The sequence below is a fragment of the Lycium barbarum genome, chromosome 6 (genome assembly GCF_019175385.1).
Source record: "Lycium barbarum isolate Lr01 chromosome 6, ASM1917538v2, whole genome shotgun sequence".
In the NCBI taxonomy this organism is placed as follows: Eukaryota; Viridiplantae; Streptophyta; class Magnoliopsida; order Solanales; family Solanaceae; genus Lycium; species Lycium barbarum.
Genome location: NC_083342.1, coordinates 44,637,872 through 44,662,328, shown reverse-complemented (window position 1 = coordinate 44,662,328; position 24,457 = coordinate 44,637,872). Strand labels below are relative to the sequence as shown.

The 24,457-nt window shown below is 40.7% G+C and overlaps 1 protein-coding gene across 1 annotated transcript; it reads right to left on the bottom strand.

Moving 5' to 3' along the window:
• Positions 1-4,921: 4,921 nt before the first annotated feature.
• On the bottom strand, positions 4,922-5,350 carry LOC132644012 (uncharacterized). Its single transcript, XM_060360552.1, has one exon. It carries the CDS (start codon positions 5,348-5,350, stop codon positions 4,922-4,924), a length of 429 nt encoding a protein of 142 aa, XP_060216535.1.
• Positions 5,351-24,457: the final 19,107 nt, after the last annotated feature.

Below are 24,457 nucleotides of genomic sequence, written 5' to 3'. Positions count from 1 at the left end.
CTCACATGAAATCCTTTATGAACATAGACTCATAGTTTCTCGAAACATTGGTCATAGGACATACATTGAGGCTTATGAACAATCTATAACAATGTCGGCGTGACGTAAGGTCGAGAGCCCCTGCTTATATTATGAACGTTTATGAGTATCGTGCCTCGCCTTGAAGGAAATAGAGCATAAGGAGAGTGTTAACAAAGATAACATCATTAGCCTTATAGGAACATCATGCCACAATTTCTTGAATCGCTATACTCTAGCTTATTATCATCACCATCACATTCGTATGTAATTCAATATATTGAATGACTCATAGGCTTCGTTTTGTAGAAGGATTATATAAGACTTGAAGGATTCATGCCTTTTGAAAGAAAAGATAAGCCTTACATGCCTTTTCCTTTAGCTATTATACCGCTTGATAGTTCCTCTTCAATATTTGCGTCTTTACCTACAAGAGAATTCGCATAAACGTCAATTAATCGACTATAAGAACGCGTGACTATTTTCTAGGGAAAATTGGGCAGCATTTCCTTTGTTTCTACTACTTTTCCCATGTTTCATTTCAACTACCAAACCTTCACAACAACACTCACAATATCGTATCAACAATCGTCATTTATCTACATTTATCACATTCCACCATTTTTCTCCAACTTCTCCACATTTACGGGTTTTAGCTTATCATCACATTTTCTCATACATCACACCTATTTTATGGTCTACACATCATTTATAACATATTTATACTCCCAACTCTTCAACATTCATAATTCAATCCAACTATCATTCAACTATGGCACTATTCACATTTTATGGCTCATTTACTACACTTTTCTATAATCCAAGTGTTTCAACGTATAAATACTTCAATCATCATGAGAAAGTCATAAAACTTACCTTAGATGTGGTAGGAATGAGCCTTGAGTAGCAATACTCTTCTATGCCAAAAACCCTACTTCACTTCCTTTGCAATTTCTTGGTGTAGATGAACTTTGATGAGTTTCACACTCTTGATTTCATGGTTTTAGTGTTGTTGATCTTGATTTTCCTTTTCTTCCCTTGTGGATGAATATTAAAGAGTATTCTAGACGTTTCTTGAAGTGTGGAGTGAAAATGAAATGAATGGAATGAAAAAGGGTCCCTTATACTTAACTTAAAATCTGATTTTTATGAACAGTAGTCGAAGTGCACAGTTGCCGTAAACCCAGTTTACAGGCCGTATTCTGGTTTACTGTCTGTCCTTCACGATCGTATTTAAGCATAACAGAACCAGAAAGGTTTGCTGGAGTCATGGAGGTTTACGGTCACAGTTTACGGGCCGTATTTCGATTTACGATCCGTATTCTGAGTCGTATTTAACCATGTAGACATTTGGCAGAAAGTTGAAATTTTGTATATTGGAGGAAGATAGCAGTTTACGGTCCGTAAACCACTTTGCGGGTCGTATTCTATTTTACGACCAACTGGGCTGAAGTGCGAATCTGCAACTTCGCATTTTCAAAAATCATAAGTAGTCATCCCCTTCTTAGTAAAACATCGTACACTCATACTCTTCGTTGGTCTATTCATTGTACGTTCACGGAGAAATTTTCAAGGTGTAACACACATGAAATTTTTTTCCGGGATGTAACAACGACCACCCCAAAACTCACTGTAAGAACTTGTCGACCTAGCCTTTTTATGCTGACCTCTATCATGATCTCGATCGGCTCACTATTGTTGTTTACGCTCCTCAAAGCCCTAAGCATATTCCTAAATACGAGCAATATCCATACCCTCCTGAAGCGAGGCCGTCATACAATCATTAATTAACTGCAGCCCAATTCTGATCACAAACTGGTGTACCTGATCCTCCATCTCAGCTACAATCGTGGGAGCATACTTGGCTAGTAAGTCAATGCAAAGACTGTACTCCCGAACACTCACATTCCCTTCGCGTATATTTAGAAATCTATCAACTAGAGCTCATCGGGTCTCCACTATCAGATAGTGTTGGAGAAAAGCCTCTATAAACTCCTACCACACTGCTGGAGGGGTATTAGTCCCTCTGGACATCTCGTAAGTCTCATACCAGTGAACAACAATATCCCACAACTGGTAGGAAGCCAATCCCACTGACTCAGTGTCAGAAGCATGCATTACCCTTAATGTCCTCAATATGAGATCTATAAAGTTCTATGGGTACTCATTAGGATCCGATCCTGTAAATACTGAAGGATCCAAATTGATGAAATCTCAAATTGTGGCACTAACAGCCCTATCAGAATAACCAGCACCTGTACCCTGCCGCTGGACCTGATCAGCCACCAACTGAGTCAATAATCGTATAGCATCTCGCATCTACTGACCTAATGCATCAGGTAGAGGAACTGGGGGGTACTACAGCTCCCCTAAGATCCTCTGGAGCGGGCAGAGTCTGAGAAATCTGAGATGGGGCTTCACTCAGCGACTTACCCTGGCTAACATCTACAGGTGGTAGCAGATTGGTACCTTTTTCTGCCACAGCCTTGCCTCTCTGGGTAGCTGAAACTTTCCTCATCACCGGCATTACTATAATCAAAATACGCTATTAGAAAATGATTCTTACGCCATAGTTCTATCGCACGATCTAAGAAAAGAAGAAAGGACAACCACCTTAAATGCCCTGTAGCCTCCTGTTTATAAGTGGGGAGCACAACACACCCATAAAAAAGACACTACTAGACACGTCTTGTAGATAATCCTAGGACAACCTGGCTCTAATACCAAATTTGTCATGACCCAAACCGTAAGGCCATGATGGGAACCCGGGCCTTACTTGCCGAGCACCTCTATAACTTGCTTTCATAACATGATCATAGATGAAAGGGGAACCGCGAGTGCCACCACAAGACAACCTGCTAACTCATTGGGGAAATAAGTTAAAAAGGGACAAGTTCGAAAGGACATATATATATAAACATACTGGACCCCATAGTACGAGCTGATAAGGCCTTCAGGAACACCTGTACAGAAAAACACAAGCCAACCAGGCTATACAACATCTAACTACATCATGTCCATCTACAAGCCTCTACAAAAGTACATAGCTATCATAAGGTCGGGAAAGGGCCCTGCCATACCCATATGTACATCAAATATATCGTACCAAGACCATACATCAACTCCGATGCAAGTGGAGTGCCTCAATACCAAGTTGAATAGATGCTTTACTGATGCGAACCGTGACCCTGTCTATTAGAACCTGTGGGCATGAAACACAGCGTCCCCAAGCTAAAGAGACGTCAGTACGAATAAATTACTGAGTATGAAAGACATGGAAATAGCATAAGAAAGATATGAAAGTAATATGAGATAAAAGGAGTCAACCTGTACATTTGAAATGCCTCTAAGGTCTATGGTATGCATAAGTACTGTATATATGCATATATAACGTCGTTCATACATATATATAAGTATATAACGCCATCAATTCTCCATGGGCATCATCATCATGGCCAGCTGATTAGTGGTGTGTATATAACGCCGTCGTACATTTATATATACATATATATGTGTGTATATAACACCATCGGCCTCTTTGGTTAATCATCATCATGATATATAAATATATATATGTATATAATGCATGTATAAGAGAAAAAATGGAGCATCATGATTTCATCGGAGAGACGTAAGGTCGCATAAGGTCGTTGCACCTTCGACTAGTCAAATGACAAGATTCAGTGTCTTTATATAGAGGGTAAGAATACAAGCTTCTAGCATTTCTAAGAATCGAGTCGTTATGGATATCGTTCATTTACGTTGCATTTCGTAAAGGTCATTCCAAAAGAAGAAAGGGCTAGCCTTAACATACCTTATATCAACTCTTCTTGTAAGTGCCCAAGCTTAGCTTCCTCATAAACAAAATCTACCATCACAAATATGATACTAACGTCACTATAACTCTCAACGACAACTAACGAACGTTAAACATATTCTAAATGAATTTGGACAGCAACTCCCTATAGTTTTCCCTGCTTCCACAACTTCCAATAAACCAACAACACAAGAACAACATTCAACACAATATGTACAAGCTAAACCAAACATTTCCAGCCACAAAATCCCATCAACACAACTTCAACCCAAGTAAACACAAAATGACAACATAACATATGGTTATCAACTTCTCCCTTGTGATTCTTAAACCAACTAACTTATTCATGACTTCTAACACTTCAAAAACATAGAGGAGAGGTTAAATATTACCTTTCTTGAGCTTGCTTCACTTCTAAGAATCCTCAAAACTCAACAACAACAACAAGAATTTAAACTTTAACTTGCATCCAACACCTTTACTACGATCTTCCACCTTTGGAGAGTTGGATTTGGGCCTGGATCACTTAAATTATGTTCCGTAAGCTTGAGCTAGGGTTTGGGGACTCTAGGGAATATTTTGGATGAGAGAGATATGAAAAATGATATTGAATGAGGCTATCAACGAAATTATATCAACCAAAGTTAGCCACCGCCTTTGATCTGCGATGGTGCAGATGCTCATCTACGGCCGCAGATGACCTTGCAGATCATTTCTAAAAAAATTCTCAAATTTTGCTCTCATATGCGACCATGATCTACGAAGCATATGGCCATCTGTGATGAAGATCATGCCTCACACTTCTCGAACTTCGTCGAAACTTATCTTCTTCAACTCGTATGATCCCGAATCTTTGGATACATAGTTAAAACAAATATACGACCTTCTGCAACCTTTGAGAAGATTCATAATACCTTCGATTCATATTAGTTTACTTACGACGCAAACGACGCGAAATTTTACGAGGTGTAACATCCTTCTCCCCTTAGGAGCATTCATCCTCGAATGTTAAAGCATAAATTATACAACACCTCCTATACATAGCCTCATGTAAGGCGTACATAGGTACTCTGTTAAGAACTAAGCTTAGGTGTTAGAAGTTCCATCCTGGGCCATGTTATCTTCGGGATCATCATCTTTAGTGTGGAATAAGTGCGGGTGCTTCGATTTCATTTCTTCTTCTGCCTCCCACATAATCCCTTCAACATTCTTATTGCGCCATAGGACCTTTATAAAGGTAACCTCCTTTGTTCTTAACTTCAGGACTTGTCTATCTAGTATAGCTACCGGGACAAGCTCGTATGATAGATCTTCTTTCATCTGCACATTATCGATTGGTACCACCTGTGAAGGGTCTCTAGTGCACTTCCTCAACATAGAAGTATGGAATACTGGGTGAACAGATTCTAACTCTGGAGGCAATTCATATTCATAAGCCACTTGACCCACTCGTCGAACAATGCGATATGGGCCAATGTACCTCGAGCAAAGTTTTCCCTTCTTGCCAAATCTCATTACGCCTTTCATGGGCTAGATCTTCAGGAATACCCAATCATTGACTTGGAATTATAGATTTCTCTGTCGAACATCAGCATATAACTTTTGATGACTCTGAGCAGCTAATAGGTGATTCTGAATAATCTTAACCTTTTCAATAGCTGAGTGCACCAAATCTGACCCGAATAGTTCTGATTTGGCAACCTCGAACCATCCTATAAGAGATCTACATCTCCTCCCGTACAACACCTCATAAGGAGCCATCTTAATACTGATATGATAGTTATTATTAAATGCAAACTCAATCAATAGCAGATGATCATCCCAACTTCCCTTAAAGTCCAGTACACAAGCTCGTAACATATCTTCGAGTGTCTGATTAGTGCGCTCTGCCTGCCCATCCATCCGAGGGTGAAACATTGTACTAAGATTAACTTGAGTACCCATACTCTTCTAAAAGGATCTCCAGAAGTTAGCAGTGAACTGGGCACCTCTATCAGATATAATAGAAATATGAATGCCATATAATCGAACAATCTCCCTAATATATAGCTTGGCATAGTCCTCTACCGTATATGTGGTCTTAACAGGTAAGAAATATGTTGACTTCGTCAACCGCTCCACGATCACCCATATTGAGTCACACTTGCGATAAGAACGGGGCAAACCTATTACAAAGTCCATATTGATCATTTCCTATTTCCACATCAGAACCTCTATATGTTGTAATAATCCACCAGGCTTCTGGTGCTCAATCTTAACCTGTTGACAATTAGGGCATTGAGCCACAAACTCAGCGATCTTTTTCTTCATGTTGTTCCACCAATATAACTCCTTAATGTGGTGATACTGTCACGACCCGTCTAGGGGCCGCGACGGGTACCCGGGGCTAACCACCGAGCACCACTTATTTCCTCACCCGTCATAACCATTTTATGTTTCCTTATTATTCATAATCGTAGAACAATCATTTTTTCTGTTTGAAAGTACAATTGGTTTTATATGCATACGCCTCTTTAGGCTATCAAAATAATATACAACTACACTGTAGTAATCTTGTGAGACCATCTAACCCACACTACACATCTACGAGCCTCTACTGACATACTATACATATAGGTGGAACAAGACTCCACCATGCCCAAAATATACATATACCAAGAGAATAATCATGAGCACCTCCGGACAATGGAGTGCTCGCAATCAGCTGGCAGCTACTAAGAATCTGGATCGAGCTCACCTCCCTGTCTACCAGTGGGCATGAACACAGCGTCCAAATAAAACGGACGTCAGTACGAATATTGTACTGAGTATGAGAGGCATGAACAATAATACTACATCAAGGAAGTAAGGGAGGCATCAAGTATGGAGCAACTGTACCTAACTGGGAATTATATGAAAAGTAATGCATGCTGACTTACTTTTAAGCTTATCATCATCTCATGTATGCATATTATATATATATAAACTGCCCGACCATATAGGTGCGGTGTGATAATCAGTAACATTAGCCCACGTCCAGGCCTCCCGCGTCTGGGGTACCATCTCATGCCGCCCACTAGTGGTGTCTGCCCATGCCAACTGGCCATAGTGTATAACCTGCCCGCCTTAGCGGTGACTGCCCGGCCAACTAGGCGCGGTGTAATATCATCATAACATGCTCAATATAATATGCTCATTATAATATGCTCATCATAACATATGCATAAAGACTCTAAGACAACCATACTTTATCGAGGTGACGTAAAGTCATGAACCCTCGATTTCATTCTGAATATTTATAAACATTCTGCCTCACCTTGAAGGAATTAGTATGTAAGGTGAGTGTAAGCAAGGAATTCCATCATATCACTACTGAACTCATGACATTGCTCTTATCTCGTATCATTATTAATGATCTTACACTCTTAGCTTTTAGGAGCATAGGAGAGTCGTGAAGAAGAAAGAAGAATCATGTCATAGGATTCATGCCATAGAAAGAAAGGACTAGCCTCACATACCTTTGTCGTTTAGCTAAGCTATCGTTCACGTGTTCTCCTCCAATATCACGTCGCTACCTTCACGAGAGAGTTCGCATTAACGTTAGTTAATCGATTATGAGAACGTATCGTTATTTCTAGGAAACATTGGGCAGAATTTCCTTTGTTTTTACTACTTTTCCCACATTCTATTTCAACTCCTAAACATTTACAACAACACTTCACAATATCGTATCAACAATCGTCATTCATATACGTTGAGAAAAATCCACCATTTTTCTCCATTTTCTCCACATTTATGGTTATAGTTCGTTATCGCGTTTTCTCATGTATAATGCTTGTTTCCTGGTCTAAACATCATTTACAACATATTCATAATCATGGCACATCAACGTTTATGGTTCCATTCGACTACCATTCAATTATGACACTATTCTCCCATTTAAGACCCATTTTCCATGTATTTCTACAATTCAAGCATCTTAGTTTTCCAATACCTTAAACAACATGATAAAGTCATGAAACTTACCTTAGATGATGGTGTAACAAGCCTAGAGTGGAGTTCTTCCTTTAGCACTAAAACCCTACTTCACCTCTTTTGGAATTTCTTGGTTTGGATGAACTTCACTTGAGTTTCACACACTTTGTTTCATGGATTTAATGTGGTTGATCTTGATCTCTCCCTTTGATTCTCTTAAATTCTTGTGGATGAAGTGTTTTGGATTACTCTAAAGAGTTCTTGAACCGTGTAGGTGAGAAATGACATAAAATGAGCTTAGGGTCCCTTTTTAATAACTCAAAATATGATTTTTAATGAACAGCAGTCGGGGTGTACAGTGGTCGTAAACCCCACTTTACGGACCGTATACTGGTTTACGGTCCGTCCTCCACGACCGTATTTAAGCATATCAAAACCAGAAAGGTAGGATGAAGATCATGGCAGTTTACAACTCAGTTTACGGGCTGTATTTCAATTTACGGTTCGTATTCCAAGTCGTGTTTAACCATTTGATGCATTTGACATAAAGTTGAAATTTTTGAATGTTGAAGGACGATGGCACTTTACAGTCCGTAAATCACTTTACGAGTCGTATTCCATTTTACGACCACTGGGCTGAAATGAAATTCTGGAACTTTCTTATTTCCAAAGTTCATAAATAGTCATCCCCTACTTAGTAAAATATCGCACACTCATGCCCTTGGGTTGTCTATTCATTGTTGGCTCACGAAAAATTTCCGAGGTGTAACACTCTTCCCCCCTTTTTGGAACATTCGTCCTCGAATGTTAAACACTCGGGATTCTACGAAAATTTCGCCAGAGTTCCCCTTGTAATTTGACACTACAAACCAACCCATAATACCATCGCCTCACAGGGCTACATCACAATATCAACATATCCGTGGCCACACACGACCAAAAACATAAAAATAAAGCGTACATACCTCATATCATCGGCGTTTCGTCTTGGATCTCCCCCGGGGGTTGGAATATGTGTGGGTACTTGGACTTCATGCTCTCTTCTGCTTCCCAAGTCATTTCTTCCCTGTTATCATTTCGCCATAAGACTTTGACTGAAACTAGCTCTTTATTTCGGAGTCTCCGCGCCTGCCTATCTAAAATAGCAATAGGCACCTCTTCATAGGTAAGCCGTTCTGTCACTTGCACATCATCTATCGGGAAAATCTTGGTGGGGTCTCCAATACACTTGCGGAGCATCGAAACGTGGAAAACTGGGTGGACTGATTCAAGCTCCGAAGGCAAATCCAATTCATAGGCTACCTGACCCACCTTGCGGATGATTTTGTAGGGTCCAATGTATCTAGGACTTAGCTTCCCTTTCTTACCAAATCTCATCACCCCTTTCATTGGCGACACTTTCAAGAACACCTAATCATCGGCTTGAAATTCCAAGTCTCGTCGACGATTGTCCGCATAGGACTTTTGGCGACTTTGGGTTGTCAACAACCAATCTTCGATCACCTTGACTTTTTCTATTGCTTGTTGGATCAATTCAGGGCCCACTAGTCGTGTTTATCCTATTTCGAACCATCCGATTGGAGATCTACATTTCCTCCCATATAAAGCTTCATATGGAGCCATTTGTATGCTATAATGGTAGTTATTGTTGTGTGCGAATTCAATAAGGGGTAAGTGGTCATCCCAGCTACCACTGAAATCCAACACACACGCCTGTAGCATATCTTCTACGGTTTGAATAGTACGCTCGGCCTGCCCATCAGTTTGTGGATGAAATGCCGTGCTAAACTTCACTTGCGTGCCCAAACCTTCATGAAAAGACTTCCAGAACTTAGCTGTAAATTGTGCTCCTCTATCTGTGATAATAGATAATGGGATTCCATGGAGTCGCACAATTTCTTTGAGATACAACCTTGCATAGTCTTCCGCTGAATACGTAGTCTTGACTGGAATAAAAGGGGTTGCTTTCGTCAGCCTATCCACGATCAACCATATGGAGTCATACCTGCCACGGGAACGGGGTAATCCCACGACGAAATCCATGTTGATCACTTCCCATTTCCAGGTAGAGATTTCCATCGCTTGCAACAAGCCTCCTGGCTTCTAGTGTTCAGCTTTTACCTGTTGGCAATTTGGACATTGTGTCACGAATTCTGCTATATCCCTTTTCATGCCGCCCCACCAGTACATCATCTTGAGATCATGATACATTTTGGTTGCACCTGGGTGAATAGAATATCGAGAACAATGTGCTTCTTTTAGAATTCGTCGGTGCAAATCCGCCACATTCGGCACACATAACCTACCTCGGTACCTAAGAATTCCATCCATAGAAACTTCAAACGGAGACTTTTCTTTCCCAGGAGATGTGTCTCTATAACGACATATCTGCGGATCTTCGCACTACCGTTCTTTCACTTCCATATCCAAGGATGAAATTGTGGAATCATTTATACTAATCCTGGCATCGCCCGAATCAATTATACGCACTCCCAAATTTGCTAATCGGTGAAGTTCTTGAACCATCTCTTTCCTTTCCGGAGGGATTCCACATAAGCTGCCCATTGATCGGCGGCTAAGTGCATCAGCTACTACATTTGCTTTACCGGGGTGGTACAAAATATTCCCGTCATAATCTTTTAATAATTCTAACCACCGCCTCTACCGTAAATTCAGCTCCTTCTGTTTAAAAATATATTGGAGGCTCTTGTGATCTGTATAGATGTCCACATGCACACCATATAAGTAATGTCTCCATATCTTCAACGCATGGATGACCGCAGCCAATTCAAGATCATGAGTGGGGTAATTCTTCTCATGTTTCCGCAATTGCCTCGAAGCATATGCAATAAATTTCCGGTGCTGCATCAATACAAATCCTAGTCCCACACCGGAGGCATCACAATACATAACGTAGCCATCTGGCCCTTCTGGAAGTGTTAGCACTGGAGCTAAGGTCAACCTGTCTTTCAGCTCTTGGAAACTATGCTCGCAGGCATCGTTCCATTGAAAGTTAGCGGACTTCTTAGTTAGCTTTGCCAATGGGGATGAAATAGATGAAAAGCCCTCTACGAACCTTCTATAATAGCCTGCCAAACCCAGAAATCTACGGACTTCCGTGGGCGTCGTAGGCCTTGGCCAAGTCTTCACCGCTTCAATTTTCTGAGTGTCGACTCGAATGCCATCATTGGAAATAATATGGCCCAGAAATGTTACAGAATTTAGCCAAAACTCTCACTTTGAAAATTTTGCATACAATTCCCGGGCTCGAAGAATGCCAAGTACAATTCTCAAATGATCTGCATGTTCTGATTCTGTGCGAGAATATACTAGAATGTCATCAATAAATACTATGACAAACAAATCCAAGAGAGGCCTGAATACATTATTCATCAGATTCATGAACACAGTCGGAGCGTTAGTTAGCCCAAACGACATCACTCGGAATTCATAGTGGCCATATCTCGTTCTGAAAGTTGTTTTGGGAATATCTGCTTTTCTAACTCTCACTTGATGATAACCCGACCTCAAATCTATTTTAGAAAACCACTTAGCACCTTGCAGCTGATCAAATAAATCATCAATCCTTGGAAGAGGATATTTGTTCTTTATCGTCACTTTGTTCAATTGCCTGTAGTCGATAAACATTCGTAAGGATCCGTCCTTTTTTCTCACGAACAAGACTGGTGCTCCCCACGGTGATGAGCTGGGTCTGATAAACCCCTTGTCAAGCAGATCTTTCAGCTGCGCTTTTAGCTCTTTCAATTCCGCCGGGGCCATTAGATAAGGAGGAATAGAAATGGGCTTGGTGTCCGACAACACATCTATAGCGAACTCAATCTCTCTTTCTGGTGGAAGACCTGGAAGTTCGTCCGGAAACACATCTGGGAATTCATTCACTACCGGAACTGACTGGAAAGTTGGCGGCTTTGCCTCTGTGTCATGAACCCAAACTAAGTGGTAAATATAACCCTTGGGTATCATCTTCCTTGCCTTGAGATAGGAAATAAACCTACCCTTTGGCGATGCTGCATTACCTTTCCATTCAAGCACGGGCTCTCCCGGAAATTGGAATCGAACCACTTTTGTGCGGAAATCAACATTAGCATAGCACGACGCCAACCAATCCATACCCATGATTACATCGAAATCTACCATTTTAAGCTCAATCAAATCAACTTTGGTCTGACGATCACATATCACGACGACATAATTTTTGTACACTTGTTTTGCTATCACGGGATCACCAACCAAAGTGAGTACCTCAAAGGGTTTAATTGACTCGGGTTTCACCCCAATACGACCAGCAACATATGGGGTAATATAAGAGAAAGTAGAACCCGAATCGATCAAAGCATATACATCACGGGAAAATATAGTCAATGTACCTGTGACAACGTCCGGGGAGGACTCAAGATCCTGTCGCCCAGCTAAAGCATATACGCGGGGCTAAACAGCACTTGAAGTAAATGCTCCCCCTCTGCCTCTACCTCTGCCTGCTGGAGTCTGGGGAGTCTGTGTTGTGGGGCGTACTGAAGAAGAACCCGCTACTGAACCTGTGGGCTGAGTCCTAACCCTATCTCTCATCGAAGGGCAATCCCTCATCATATGGCCAACTTGACCGCAGGCATAACAAGCATTTGAACCTCGGCGACACTGTCCGGAATGTAGTCTACCGCACTGGTTGCACCGGGGTACTGGGGGTCCCTTCTGACTAAAATCTCCTCTAGACTAAAAATCTGAGGCTCTCGAACTCTGGCCCTGTCCTGACCGAAAAGAAAGATCAAACCTCCTATCTGAAAATCTAGGAGGCGCACTAGTCGCTGACTGACCTGGGTGCCTAGAATGCATCTGTCCCGGTCCCCCTCTATACTCACTGTTTTCCCCCATAGATCTAGCTCTCTTGCCTTGTCTCCTGTCAATATCACGATCACCTGTTTGCGGTGGCTGTCGCCCCTCTAGATTCTGGGCATGGGCTTGTATACGGGAAATGTCCATCCCGTCCTGCAATGAAGCTGTCAAGCAATCTTTGAATAGATGTGGTCCCAAACCACTCACAAACCTGTGCACTCGATCCCCCATATCGGCCATCATAGTCGGGGCATACCTGGCCAGGGAATTAAATTGGAGGCTATATTCCCAGGCGCTCATATTTCCTTGCCTCAGGTTCAGAAATCTATCCGCTCTAGCTCGGCGGACCTCGGGTGGCAAATAGTGATGAATAAAAGCATCTACGAACTCTTGCCAAACCGGAGGAGGCGTGTTCTCTCCTCTTGATAAGACCCAATTGTTGTACCATAACACCGCCACATCCCAGAGTCTATAAGATGCCAACTCCACGGATTCGGTCTTACTGGCATGGACAATCTTCAATGTCCTTAACATCTCATCTACGAAGCTTTGCGGATCTTTATCCGGCTTTGACCCGAAGAATTCTGGAGGACTTAAACTCATAAAATCACGGGCCTTTGTACTTGCTGCCCGATCTCTTGAACCCACGTTCTGCCATTGTGCCTGTGCGGAAACCAATTGTGTCAATAGCTGAATGGCCTCGGTCATTTGTTGCCCCGAAGCAGCCGGCGGAAGGATTGGAGCTGGAGCTCCTCCTTGCTCTCCCACATTGGGGGGGGGGGGGGGGGGGGGGGGTAAAATAAGTATTGGACAAGGCCTAGTTATACAATTCGCCTTCTTCTATATTCATTGGAGGTTCTCTTTCTACCCGCCTCTTTGTCGTAGTCTTGCCCTTCCGGGAGGCTGTAGCTTTCCCCTTTGGCAGCATTCTGAAATCATAACGCACTTTTAGGAAGAACAAAATCTTATGCATGGCTCTATCGCACGATCTCATAAGAAGAAAGATGGTCATTTTCCTGAATGCCCTGTAGCCTCCTGTTTATTGATGTGGCGCGCAACACACCATAAACAAGACTCTAATAGACACGACTCGTAAACACTTCCTAGGACTGAACTGCTCTGATACCACTTTTGTCATGACCCGTCTAGAGGCCGCGACGGGTACCCGGGGCTAACCACCGAGCACCACTTATTTCCTCACTCGTCATAACCATTGTACGTTTCCTTATCATTCATAATCGTAGAACAATTATTTTCTGTTTGAAAGTACAATTGGTTTTATATGCATACGCCTCTTTAGGCTATCAAAATAATATACAAATATACTGTAGTAATCTTGTGAGACCATCTAACCCACACTACGCATCTACGAGCCTCTACTGACATACTATACATATAGGTGGAACAAGACTCCACCATGCCCAAAATATACATATACCAAGAGAATAATCATGAGCACCTCCGGACAATGGAGTGCTCGCAATCAGCTGGCAGCTACTAAGAATCTAGATCGAGCTCACCTCCCTGTCTACCTGTGGGCATGAACACAGCGTCCAAAGAAAACGGACGTCAGTTCGAATATTGTACTGAGTATGAGAGGTATGAACAATAATAATACATCAAGGAAGTAAGGAAGGCATCGAGTATGGAGCAACTGTACCTGACTGGGAATTATATGAAAAGTAATGCATGCTGACTTACTTTTAAGCTTATCATCATCTCATATATATATATATATATATATATATATATATATATATATATATATATATATATATATATATATATATATATATATATATATATATAAACTACCCGACCATATAGGTGCAGTGTGATAATAAGTAACATTAGCCCGCGTCCAGGCCTCCCGCGTCTGGGGTACCATCTCATGCCACCCACTAGTGGTGTCTGCCATGCCAACTGGCCATGGTGTATAAGCTGCCCGCCTTAGCGGTGACTGCCCGGCCAACTAGGCGCGGTGTAATATCATCATAACATGCTCAATATAATATTCTCATTATAATATGCTCATCATAACATATGCATAAAGACTCTAAGACAACCATACTTTATCGAGGTGACGTAAGGTCGTGAACTCTCGATTTCATTATGAACATTTATAAACAATCTGCCTCACCTTGAAGGAATTAGTATGTAAGGTGAGTTAAGCAAGGAATTCCATCATATCACTACTGAACTCATGACATTGCTCTTATCTCGTATCATTATTCATGATCTTACACTCTTAGCTTTTAGGAGCATAGGAGAGTCGTGAAGAAGAAAGAAGAATCATGTCATAGGATTCATGCCATAGAAAGAAAGGACTAGCCTCACATACCTTTGTCTTTTAGCTAAGCTATCGTTCACGTGTTCTCCTCCAATATCACGTCGCTACCTTCACGAGAGAGTACGCATTAACGTTAGTTAATCGATTATGAGAACGTATCGTTATTTCTAGGAAAAATTGGGCAGCATTTCCTTTGTTTTTACTACTTTTCCCACGTTCTATTTCAACTCCTAAACATTTACAACAACACTTCACAATATCGTATCAACAATCGTCATTCATATACGTTGAGCAAAATCCACCATTTTTCTCCATTTTCTCCACATTTATGGTTATAGTTTGTTATCGCTTTTTCTCATGTATAATGCTTGTTTCATGGTCTAAACATCATTTACAACATATTCATAATCATGGAACATCAACGTTTATGGTTCCATTCGACTACCATTCAATTATGACACTATTTTCCCATTTAAGACCCATTTTTCATGTCTTTCTACAATTCAAGCATCTTAGCTTTCCAATACCTTAAACAACATGATAAAGTCATGAAACTTACCTTAGATGGTGGTGGAACAAGCCTAGACTGGATTTCTTCCTTTAGCACTAAAACCCTACTTCACCTCTTTTGGAATTTCTTGGTTTGGATGAACTTCACTTGAGTTTCACACACTTTGTTTCATAGATTTAATGTGGTTGATCTTGATCTCCCTTTGATTCTCTTAAATTCTTGTGGATGAAGTTTTTGGATTACTCTAGACAGTTCTTGAACCGTGTAGGTGAGAAATGACATAAAATGAGCTTACGGTCCCTTTTTAATAACTCAAAATCTGATTTTTAATGAACAGCAGTCGGGGTGTACAGTGTTCGTAAACCCCACTTTATAGGCCGTATACTGGTTTACGGTCCGTCCTCCACGACCGTATTTAAGCATATCAACACCAGAAAGGTAGGCTGAAGATCATAGCAGTTTACGACTCAGTTTACGGGCCGTATTTCAATTTACGGTCCGTATTCCAAGTGGTGTTTAACCATTTGATGCATTTGACAGAAAGTTGAAATTTTGGAATGTTGATGGTGTCACGACCCGTCTAGGGGCCGTGACGAGTACCCGATACTTGTACCGAGCACCCCTTGTCTATCATTTTACCTTTACCTCTTAGCAAGCCATGTAAACAGAGCCATTTTTTTTTTAACATTAACATTAGCGGCGTCATTCTGAACATAGACTAATAAACTTCGTTATCACTTATACATCAACATTAACATGCCAAAACACCATATATCTAAATGTACTTAACTGACTGTACATAACTGTCTACGAGCCTCTAGACGTAGTACACTTGTACATAGAAAGGGCTGAGTACTGTCGTGCCCGAATATATATACACAAAATAGTACCAAGGAAGTGAGGCTCCGGAATAACTGGAGCACTGTCAACACTGCTGGTAGAGCTTCTAAGTATCAAATCCGCCTGTCTGCTGACCTGCGCGGCATGAAACGCAGCGTCCACAAGAAGGGACGTCAGTACGAATAGTGTACCGAGTATGTAAGGCATGAATAGTAGCATACGAAAAGTATAAAACGGAAATAACGACATAAGAGAATAATAGCACATGTCCTGAGGTAGAAACATAACCTGTATATATATATACCCTTGGCAGGTGCTATGCGTACTTAGCTTTCCTTTAAGAATCTTTCCTTGTTCATATACATATACATATAAAATAGGACATCTCATATTGCCGAGGCGTCGGCAGCCGATCCATTTAACCATAAATATACACATCCCGCGTCCGGGCATCCCGCGTCCGGGACGATATCATATCATGTAATGCCAACTGATCAGGTGGATATGCGTTCATAACGCTCTGCCCTTACCTCCATTTTCCCCGTATACACATGCATATATCATGTACATATATCAACGTCTATAGCGCTCTAGCTCTTTTATCATATACATATACGTGTGTCATGTAGGTACATCAGCGTCTATAGCGCTCTAGCTCTTTCGTCATGTGCATATTTTAAAAATATATACGCATATCCTACATACATTTACATGTCTTATATGCATTTACGTATCCTATAAACATATATCTCATATGCACGCAGGAGAGCCCAAAGAAGCATCATGTAGTCATCGGAGTGACGTAAAGTCGGTAACCTCCGATTACATTATAGAATACTCGTGATCGCTTTGTCTCACCTTGAAGGAACGAGTATTTTAAGGTGAGACTATCAACGGGGAATAATATTAAAGTAAACGTAGAATGAAATCGGGGCATCATAGATGATAGTTCATAGACTTTGAAATCTTTTAGAAAATAAAGTCATAGCTATGTCACAACCCAGCCCCGTGGGCCGCGACTGGCACCCTACCTGGGTACCCAGACCGAATCACACGTTCATTTTTAAATCCAAACTTATTTCATAATTTTTCGAAATCATATCGAACATAACTTATATCAAATATGTCTTAAGCGGTCGTGTCAAATCAAAATGTCATAGCAAATACAAACTGAGCGGCAGAATAGACATCGCCGGTCAAAAGTGCAAATATAAGCATAGGGGCCATTTGGGGCCATCATAACAAACTGACCGCTTTGAGACCAGAAAAACAAACTCAGACCAACATATACAGGACCCTTACCCCACATATATGACTACAGGCCTCTACGAGTTCGAAACAGAAACATATGGCGAGACAGGGCCCCGCCGTACCCAAATAGTCAAACATACCAAATATATACAAAGCAAAAGGAGTCTGTACCAAAAGTGGACTCCGGATCAAATAGGAGTACTCCGAGATAGCAAGAAGTGAAGCCTACTGCGGAGGATCACCGATATCTGCACCTGCGAGCATAAAGCGCAGCCCCCGAAGAAAGGGGGTCAGTACGAAATATGTACTGAGTATGTAAAGCACGGAGTACAGAAATATGGATCAAAACCGAAAGCAAATCACATGTCAAAGTGGAGTACAAATGGGTAGATCAAAATCTATATCGAAATCATATACGTATACATAATGCAAATGAAATCATGCAAACGCTTAGGAACGTGGTCACCACTCCGACGCTGGCGCCACACACAGCATAACACCAGAAGGTTTCAAATCTCCGTACATCCCCGAACACAAACATAGTCATAGGTGAGCGTATCGCATCACGTGCCATATCACAGCATAACTCCAAACGGAACCCGGCCCTATGGCGAAGCCTCGGGAACCGTAACACAGCATACGGCCGAATTATCATAAGGCGCACGAATCAAAACCGGCCCGGGAACCGGTGAACGAAGTCATCATAAGGCACGAGCGGAGTCGTGAGCAAACAAATGCAATCCATATTTCAAAATAGCCTTTCAAAACTTAGTAGTCTCATAAGTCATTTCATAGTACAAAATAATCGAATACTTAGTCGATACAAAGTTTCATTTCACAAAACGTTTCCAAAATATTACGTATGGCTCAAAACGTAACTTTGCGTATCATAATATTCAAAACATAGCCCATAGCAGAACGTTTCAAAATCAAAGGGTTCATATCAAATCTTATTCCAAAGGAGAGCCCGATAGGACAAATAGGGCGTCTCGGGGTTAGCGGGCCCACCTCGAGTCGAATTGAGGTGGCGAACATAATTCACGAACATTAACAGGCCGAAAGGGTCATACATAATCATTACCAGGTGACCCGATCACATTTCGATAGGTTTCGGACGATTGGTGGCATTCTAGCCAAAATAGAGCCTTTAGGCTTCAATCGAATTGAATGAATGGTAACTTTTCTGTGGATCGGGTTTCGAGGAGCAGAAATGCTCCGGAAGTTCTCATACTCGTCTAACACACTAAGATATGCCAAATGAAGGAGTGGGAAGCTTTACATACCTCACAGACGTCGTAAGCTCTCCCGAAAGTCCAGTCCCGTTTCGTCAAAAATCTGCAAATGGTCAAAGTTACCAATTGAGATTCTTAGGCTTAAAAATGCCTTTAACTCCAATTTTGCCTACCGAAATTTCGGCAGCATTTCCCCTATAAGTCTAACATCCCCTAGGCTTAGCTCGGCTCAAAATACATCAATCACAACAGCCCACACGTCAACAAACAACACAACAACAATCAAACCATTCTAGCTTCAAAATTCTACTTTGTTATCTAAGTTGGCAACTTTCATTCAAACTTTCAAAACTCCAATTCTACATCTACATCATTGCATTCATTTCCACATTCAAACTTATACAATCACATCCTAACTACAATTCAAGCCATACACGAAATTGCACCAAAAATCCATTATTTTCCATAATCCTTCAAAACATCAAAATTCACGACGAACATTCTAACGAACGTCGTTTCATTCCGAATTCATTAACATCATTGTAGATTCATGTCTAAAGTCTCTAGCACCTTAAATATACAATGATATACATAATGATACCGAAGGTATACACTTTCCGATAATATCCAAAATCACTTTTCAACGCCAATTCCATTCATCAATTAATCATTTACGACATAAGGGTCACAACAACACATTATACCAACCTAACCAAGATCAATTCACATCAATTTTCCTCTCTATGGCTCACGGCCAATACACACTATACACACACACCCACGACTTTCTATTTACATCAAAATTACGGGATCTCCATCTACTTCCAATCCTTAACATATTCACATCAATTCTATAACATAAAAGGGGCAAACTTCTTACCTTTCCTTGAAACCCCGACTTGTCACAAACGTCGTTCTTGCGCCAAACTAATTATACCCCGTTGAAGAGGGCCTTAAGTACTTCCCAATTATGTAAAAATTCAGATTTTTGGATCAACAACAAGCTTGAAATAATATTTCTCTCCTCCTTTCTAGCTCACGGCCGAGAGCTCCTTTTTGTGTGTTCTAGATTTTTGTTCTAATTTTCTAGATAATGGTTAGGCATACATAGTATGTATCCTTTTAGAGGGGTCATGTGCATAGCACATGACCCTTTTAATGTGGCTTGGGCCATTAGACATGGCCGGCCCCCTTCAATATTTGGGCTTCAACTTTGGGTCATCATTTTCCTTGGCCCAATTAGCTAAAGTCCCGTTTTGTAATTCCCGAAGCTAATTTCCGAAATTCCAAATTTATCCTCGGCCTTCCCCGGGGTCTTAACATTAATAATTCCATAACCAACATAGTCATATTCACTAAAATCAAATTATGTCCTTATAACACACAAGTCGTAATTATTTCACGATTTCCAATTATACGAGAACACGGGACATAACAAGCTAGGAAATATAAATAATATTCAAAAATTAGTTTATCATTTTCATGTTTACATAAGATACTTAGCTTAGTCATCTTAGTCATAGAGTCGTTCTGGTAGTACGTATCATAGGCATATTCTCTTATCTAACATCATTGTTATCATTATCGTCATGGAAGTGCCCTCGTTAGAGGAGTCACAGTACTTATCATTTGGTAACGAAATCGGGATAAAAGTTCCCTTTGGATTCACTTTAAGTAAGTCAAGCAAGACTGTAAGGAAAAATCCGAGAGTAGCGGGCCCACCTCGGGCCGGATGGGGTGACGTATATGATTTACATATATTACGTGTCATGTCATTACTTGTGAGGGTCCTAGGGTAATCGGGTCCCACTTATGCAAGTTCTAAGGGTTTAAGAGGTCTTTCCATCATTTGCACACTTTCTAGTTCAATTCTATTGAACAAAAAGTGGAAAACTTTGGATGCAGATTCCGGGGGCTAGGGTTGTCCCCGAGGATCGTACCCGACTTATTACATCTAAGACATGCCATAGAAAGAAGAGTGAAGCCTTACATACCTCTTTCCGCTCCTTTTGCTATTCCAAATTCACGTCACAATTTCGTCAAAATCTGCAAATTGGTCGTTTTTACCAAAACTCTCATTAGTATACTTAGAGTTGAAATCTTAAGGAAACGCTTGGCTACCGAAATTTCGACAGCATTTCCTCTGTAAATATACCATCCTGAACATTCAACATAGCCAAATTCTCAACCAACACAATCCGGGAATTCAAACCCGGCCAAACTATTAACATAATCAACAATCGCACTAGCAATTCACATATTTCATCCAAGATGCATGATTTCAATTTATTACCTTCTTCAAAACCTTCCGACTCCAATGACCACGATAACAACCTTATAGTATATATTCCAACGACATCATACCAATATCATTACATACTATCCATGCAAGAACATTATTCTTCAACAATACCAATAGTCGTAATATCATTTCCAACACCAACATATGCCATAAAACAACCCACACACTATTTTCCAAATTTCTCAACAAACCCACTTGTGATACAACTATTTAATAATTTTATTTCCGTAAAGAAGTTGAAATTAGTACTAACAACATCAATAATAACATCCCCAACATCCTACAAGATAGATATATGTATATTTCGTCCAATTTCTCTTCAAATCTCAACCCACAAATTAACAACATCAATACAACAAACTATCACCTTGTTCTTGCCATTATTTCTTAATTCATATTGATAGAGAAAGAGATTCAACAAATTCATACCTTCTTTTTCATGAAGGTAGCCAAATCTTCATCATTTACTTGTTTCCAAGCCACTCCAACTCCAAAATGAAATCATATTTGTGACTATGCGTTGCCCGGACTTCGATTAGTACTTCGTAGCTTGAAATTTCGCCCAAAATCTTCACTTTTATGTGAGATTAAGAGCCTTTTAATGGCTGAATTTTCTGGAACTTTGTAGCATTTTTTGTGATGAAAATGGGGGGTTTTATCCCTTTTATAGAGGGTGGGCCGACGTACTGTAGCTACAGTACTGCTGCAGCACTGTAGCGGTACTGTAGCAGCTCTGTTTCTGCGCGACAGTTCAGTTTGTAACGTCTATAATTCTCTACTCCGACGCCCTATCGACGAGCGGTTTGTTGCATTACAAACTAGACTCGAAATATACATGGAGATATACCCCTCCAAATTTGACTAAAAATCTTTCCAGCATTTCTCAAATTTTCATCGAACTTATTTTCTTTAATTTGCTCGATCTCGAAATATTCCGAAACTCTCCATACATGATATTTATCACTTATTATACTAATAATGATCATGTTCTCGTGTTTCAAAATACTCTTTCCCGATTACGACTTACGAGATCGTAATTCACCCTCTTTCTTCGTTGTTACGTACTTTCCATGGCTTGTGCTTTTCAAAACATTATGGGACGTCGCCGACACTCCCTTACTACGGTGAGGTAAATGTCATACTCCTGCTCTGAAAACGCGGGGTGTAACAGAAGGACGATGGCACTTTATGGTCAGTAGATCACTTTACAAGCCGTATTCCATTTTACGACCACTGGGCTGAAATGAAATTCTGCAACTTTCTTATTTCCAAAGTTCATATATAGTCATCCCCTACTTAGTAAAACCTCGCACACTCATGCCCTTCGTTGGTCTATTCATTGTTGGCTCACGAAAAATTTACGAGGCGTAACAGATACATCTTTGTTGCCCCAGGATGAATAGAATAACGCGAATAATGAACTTTATTCATCATCTTGTCTTGTAACCCTGCCGCATCTGGAACACACAATCCGTCCTAATATCTTAAGATACCTTATTCATCAAGTTCCAAGCCCGAGGTGCTCTTCTTCTGAACACCCTCTCTGATCTTCCCTAAGATGGAATCCTCGTGCTGAGGCTCTTTCATTTCAGCCATAAGAGATGATTCTGTGGTGTTCTGGACTACAACACCTCCATCAGCTGAATGTATCAACCAGGCCCTCAAGTTGGCCAGTTGGTGAAGTTCTTTCATTAATTCTTTCTTCTCAGGCGGTATATTCACTCCACTACCCATAGACTTGCGACTAAGCGCATCTGCTACAATCTTGTCAGTGGGGTTGATATGGTAGCAAACCCTTCTACGAATAGCCTATAATAGCCGGCTAAGCCCAAAAAGTTACGAACCTCAGATGGAGTCATGGACCTTTGCCAATTCTTAACGTCTTTAATTTTCTGAGTATCTACATGAATGCCTTAATCGGAGCCAGAAATCACATTTGGGGAACTTAGCATACAACATTCAATTCTGGAGTACCTGTAAAACCTTCCGCAAATGATCTACATGCTTTACTTCTGAACAGGAGTAAACCAAAATGTCATCAATGAATACAATCCTGAATACATCCAGGAAAGGAGGGAACACACTGGTCACAGGTCCATAAATGTTGCTGGGGCGTTCGTTAGTCCAAATGAAATCACTAGGAACTCAAAGTGTCCATACCTTGTTCTGAAGGCCATTTTCGGAATATCCTTCTTTTTAACCCTCAACTGATGGTAACCCGACCCTAAGTCGATCTTCGAAAAGAATTTAGCACCTTGTAATTGATCAAACAAGTCATCATTCTGGGGAAGGAGATAGATGGTAACCTTATTCAGCTGCCAGTAATAGATGCATATACATAACTAACCATCCTTCTTCCGTACAAACATCGTAAGGTGGAGTGCTTGGCCTGATCAAACCCTTTTCCAATAAGTCTTTCAAATTGCTCCATCAATTCTTTCAGCTCTGTTGGAGCCATCCTATAATGAGGAATAGATATCGGCTGAATATCCGGATACACATCAATACCAACCTAAATCTCCCTTTTGAGAGGAAGACCTGGAAGTTCGTCTGGAAACACATCAGGAAATTCATTGACTATTGGGACTGACTTAAGAGTTGGTGGGTCAGCCCTGGCATCTCTGACACAAATTATATGAGAAATATAACCTTGGGAAACCATTTTCCTTTCCTTCATTGTTATAGCCCGCATTTTGTACGTTTGGATATTTCGAGATCGTCGTGACAAGTTAAGGCAAGACCATTTTTAAAAATTATTTTAAGGTACAAGTTTTTATGAACATTATTAGCATGGAAATATTGAGAAAGACTAAGGGCAAAAAGGGAAATTCACAAAAGGGGTCATGGAAATAATGTGGAAGGCTAGGGGCAAAATGGTAATATTGAGGAAAGTCGAGGGGCAAAACGGAAATTTCATACAAGTTCATGAAAGTTCCAAAAAGGGCCATATTGGCCATGTGAAAAAAAATGACAAGTTGCCATAATATTCATCTTTTATACATGGAAATTTCTAGAATTTTGGGGAGAAAGAATAAGGCCATGTGTTTATATTCTTATACTTGAGGGGCTTAAAAATAAATATGGATAAATGGTGGAGAAAAATAGGATAAATAAGGCATAAGTGTCTTCATCTTTTAGAAAGATGAAGAAGTTGGAAAGAAAGAAAATGGAGAAGGGCCTATTCGGCCATATTGAGTGGAGGAGAAGCCTTGATAAAAATTTGTTCAAAAATTATTTTCCTACTAATTGGAAGGTCCTCTACGACGTGGAGTAATTGTTAGAGCAAGTAAAATAGTCTTTTGGTGCAATCTCAAGCCTTAGCCGAGTGAAGAAGATGTGTGGAGAAAGGTATGTATCTAATTTTCTTTTACATGTGTTATGGATGCCTTGT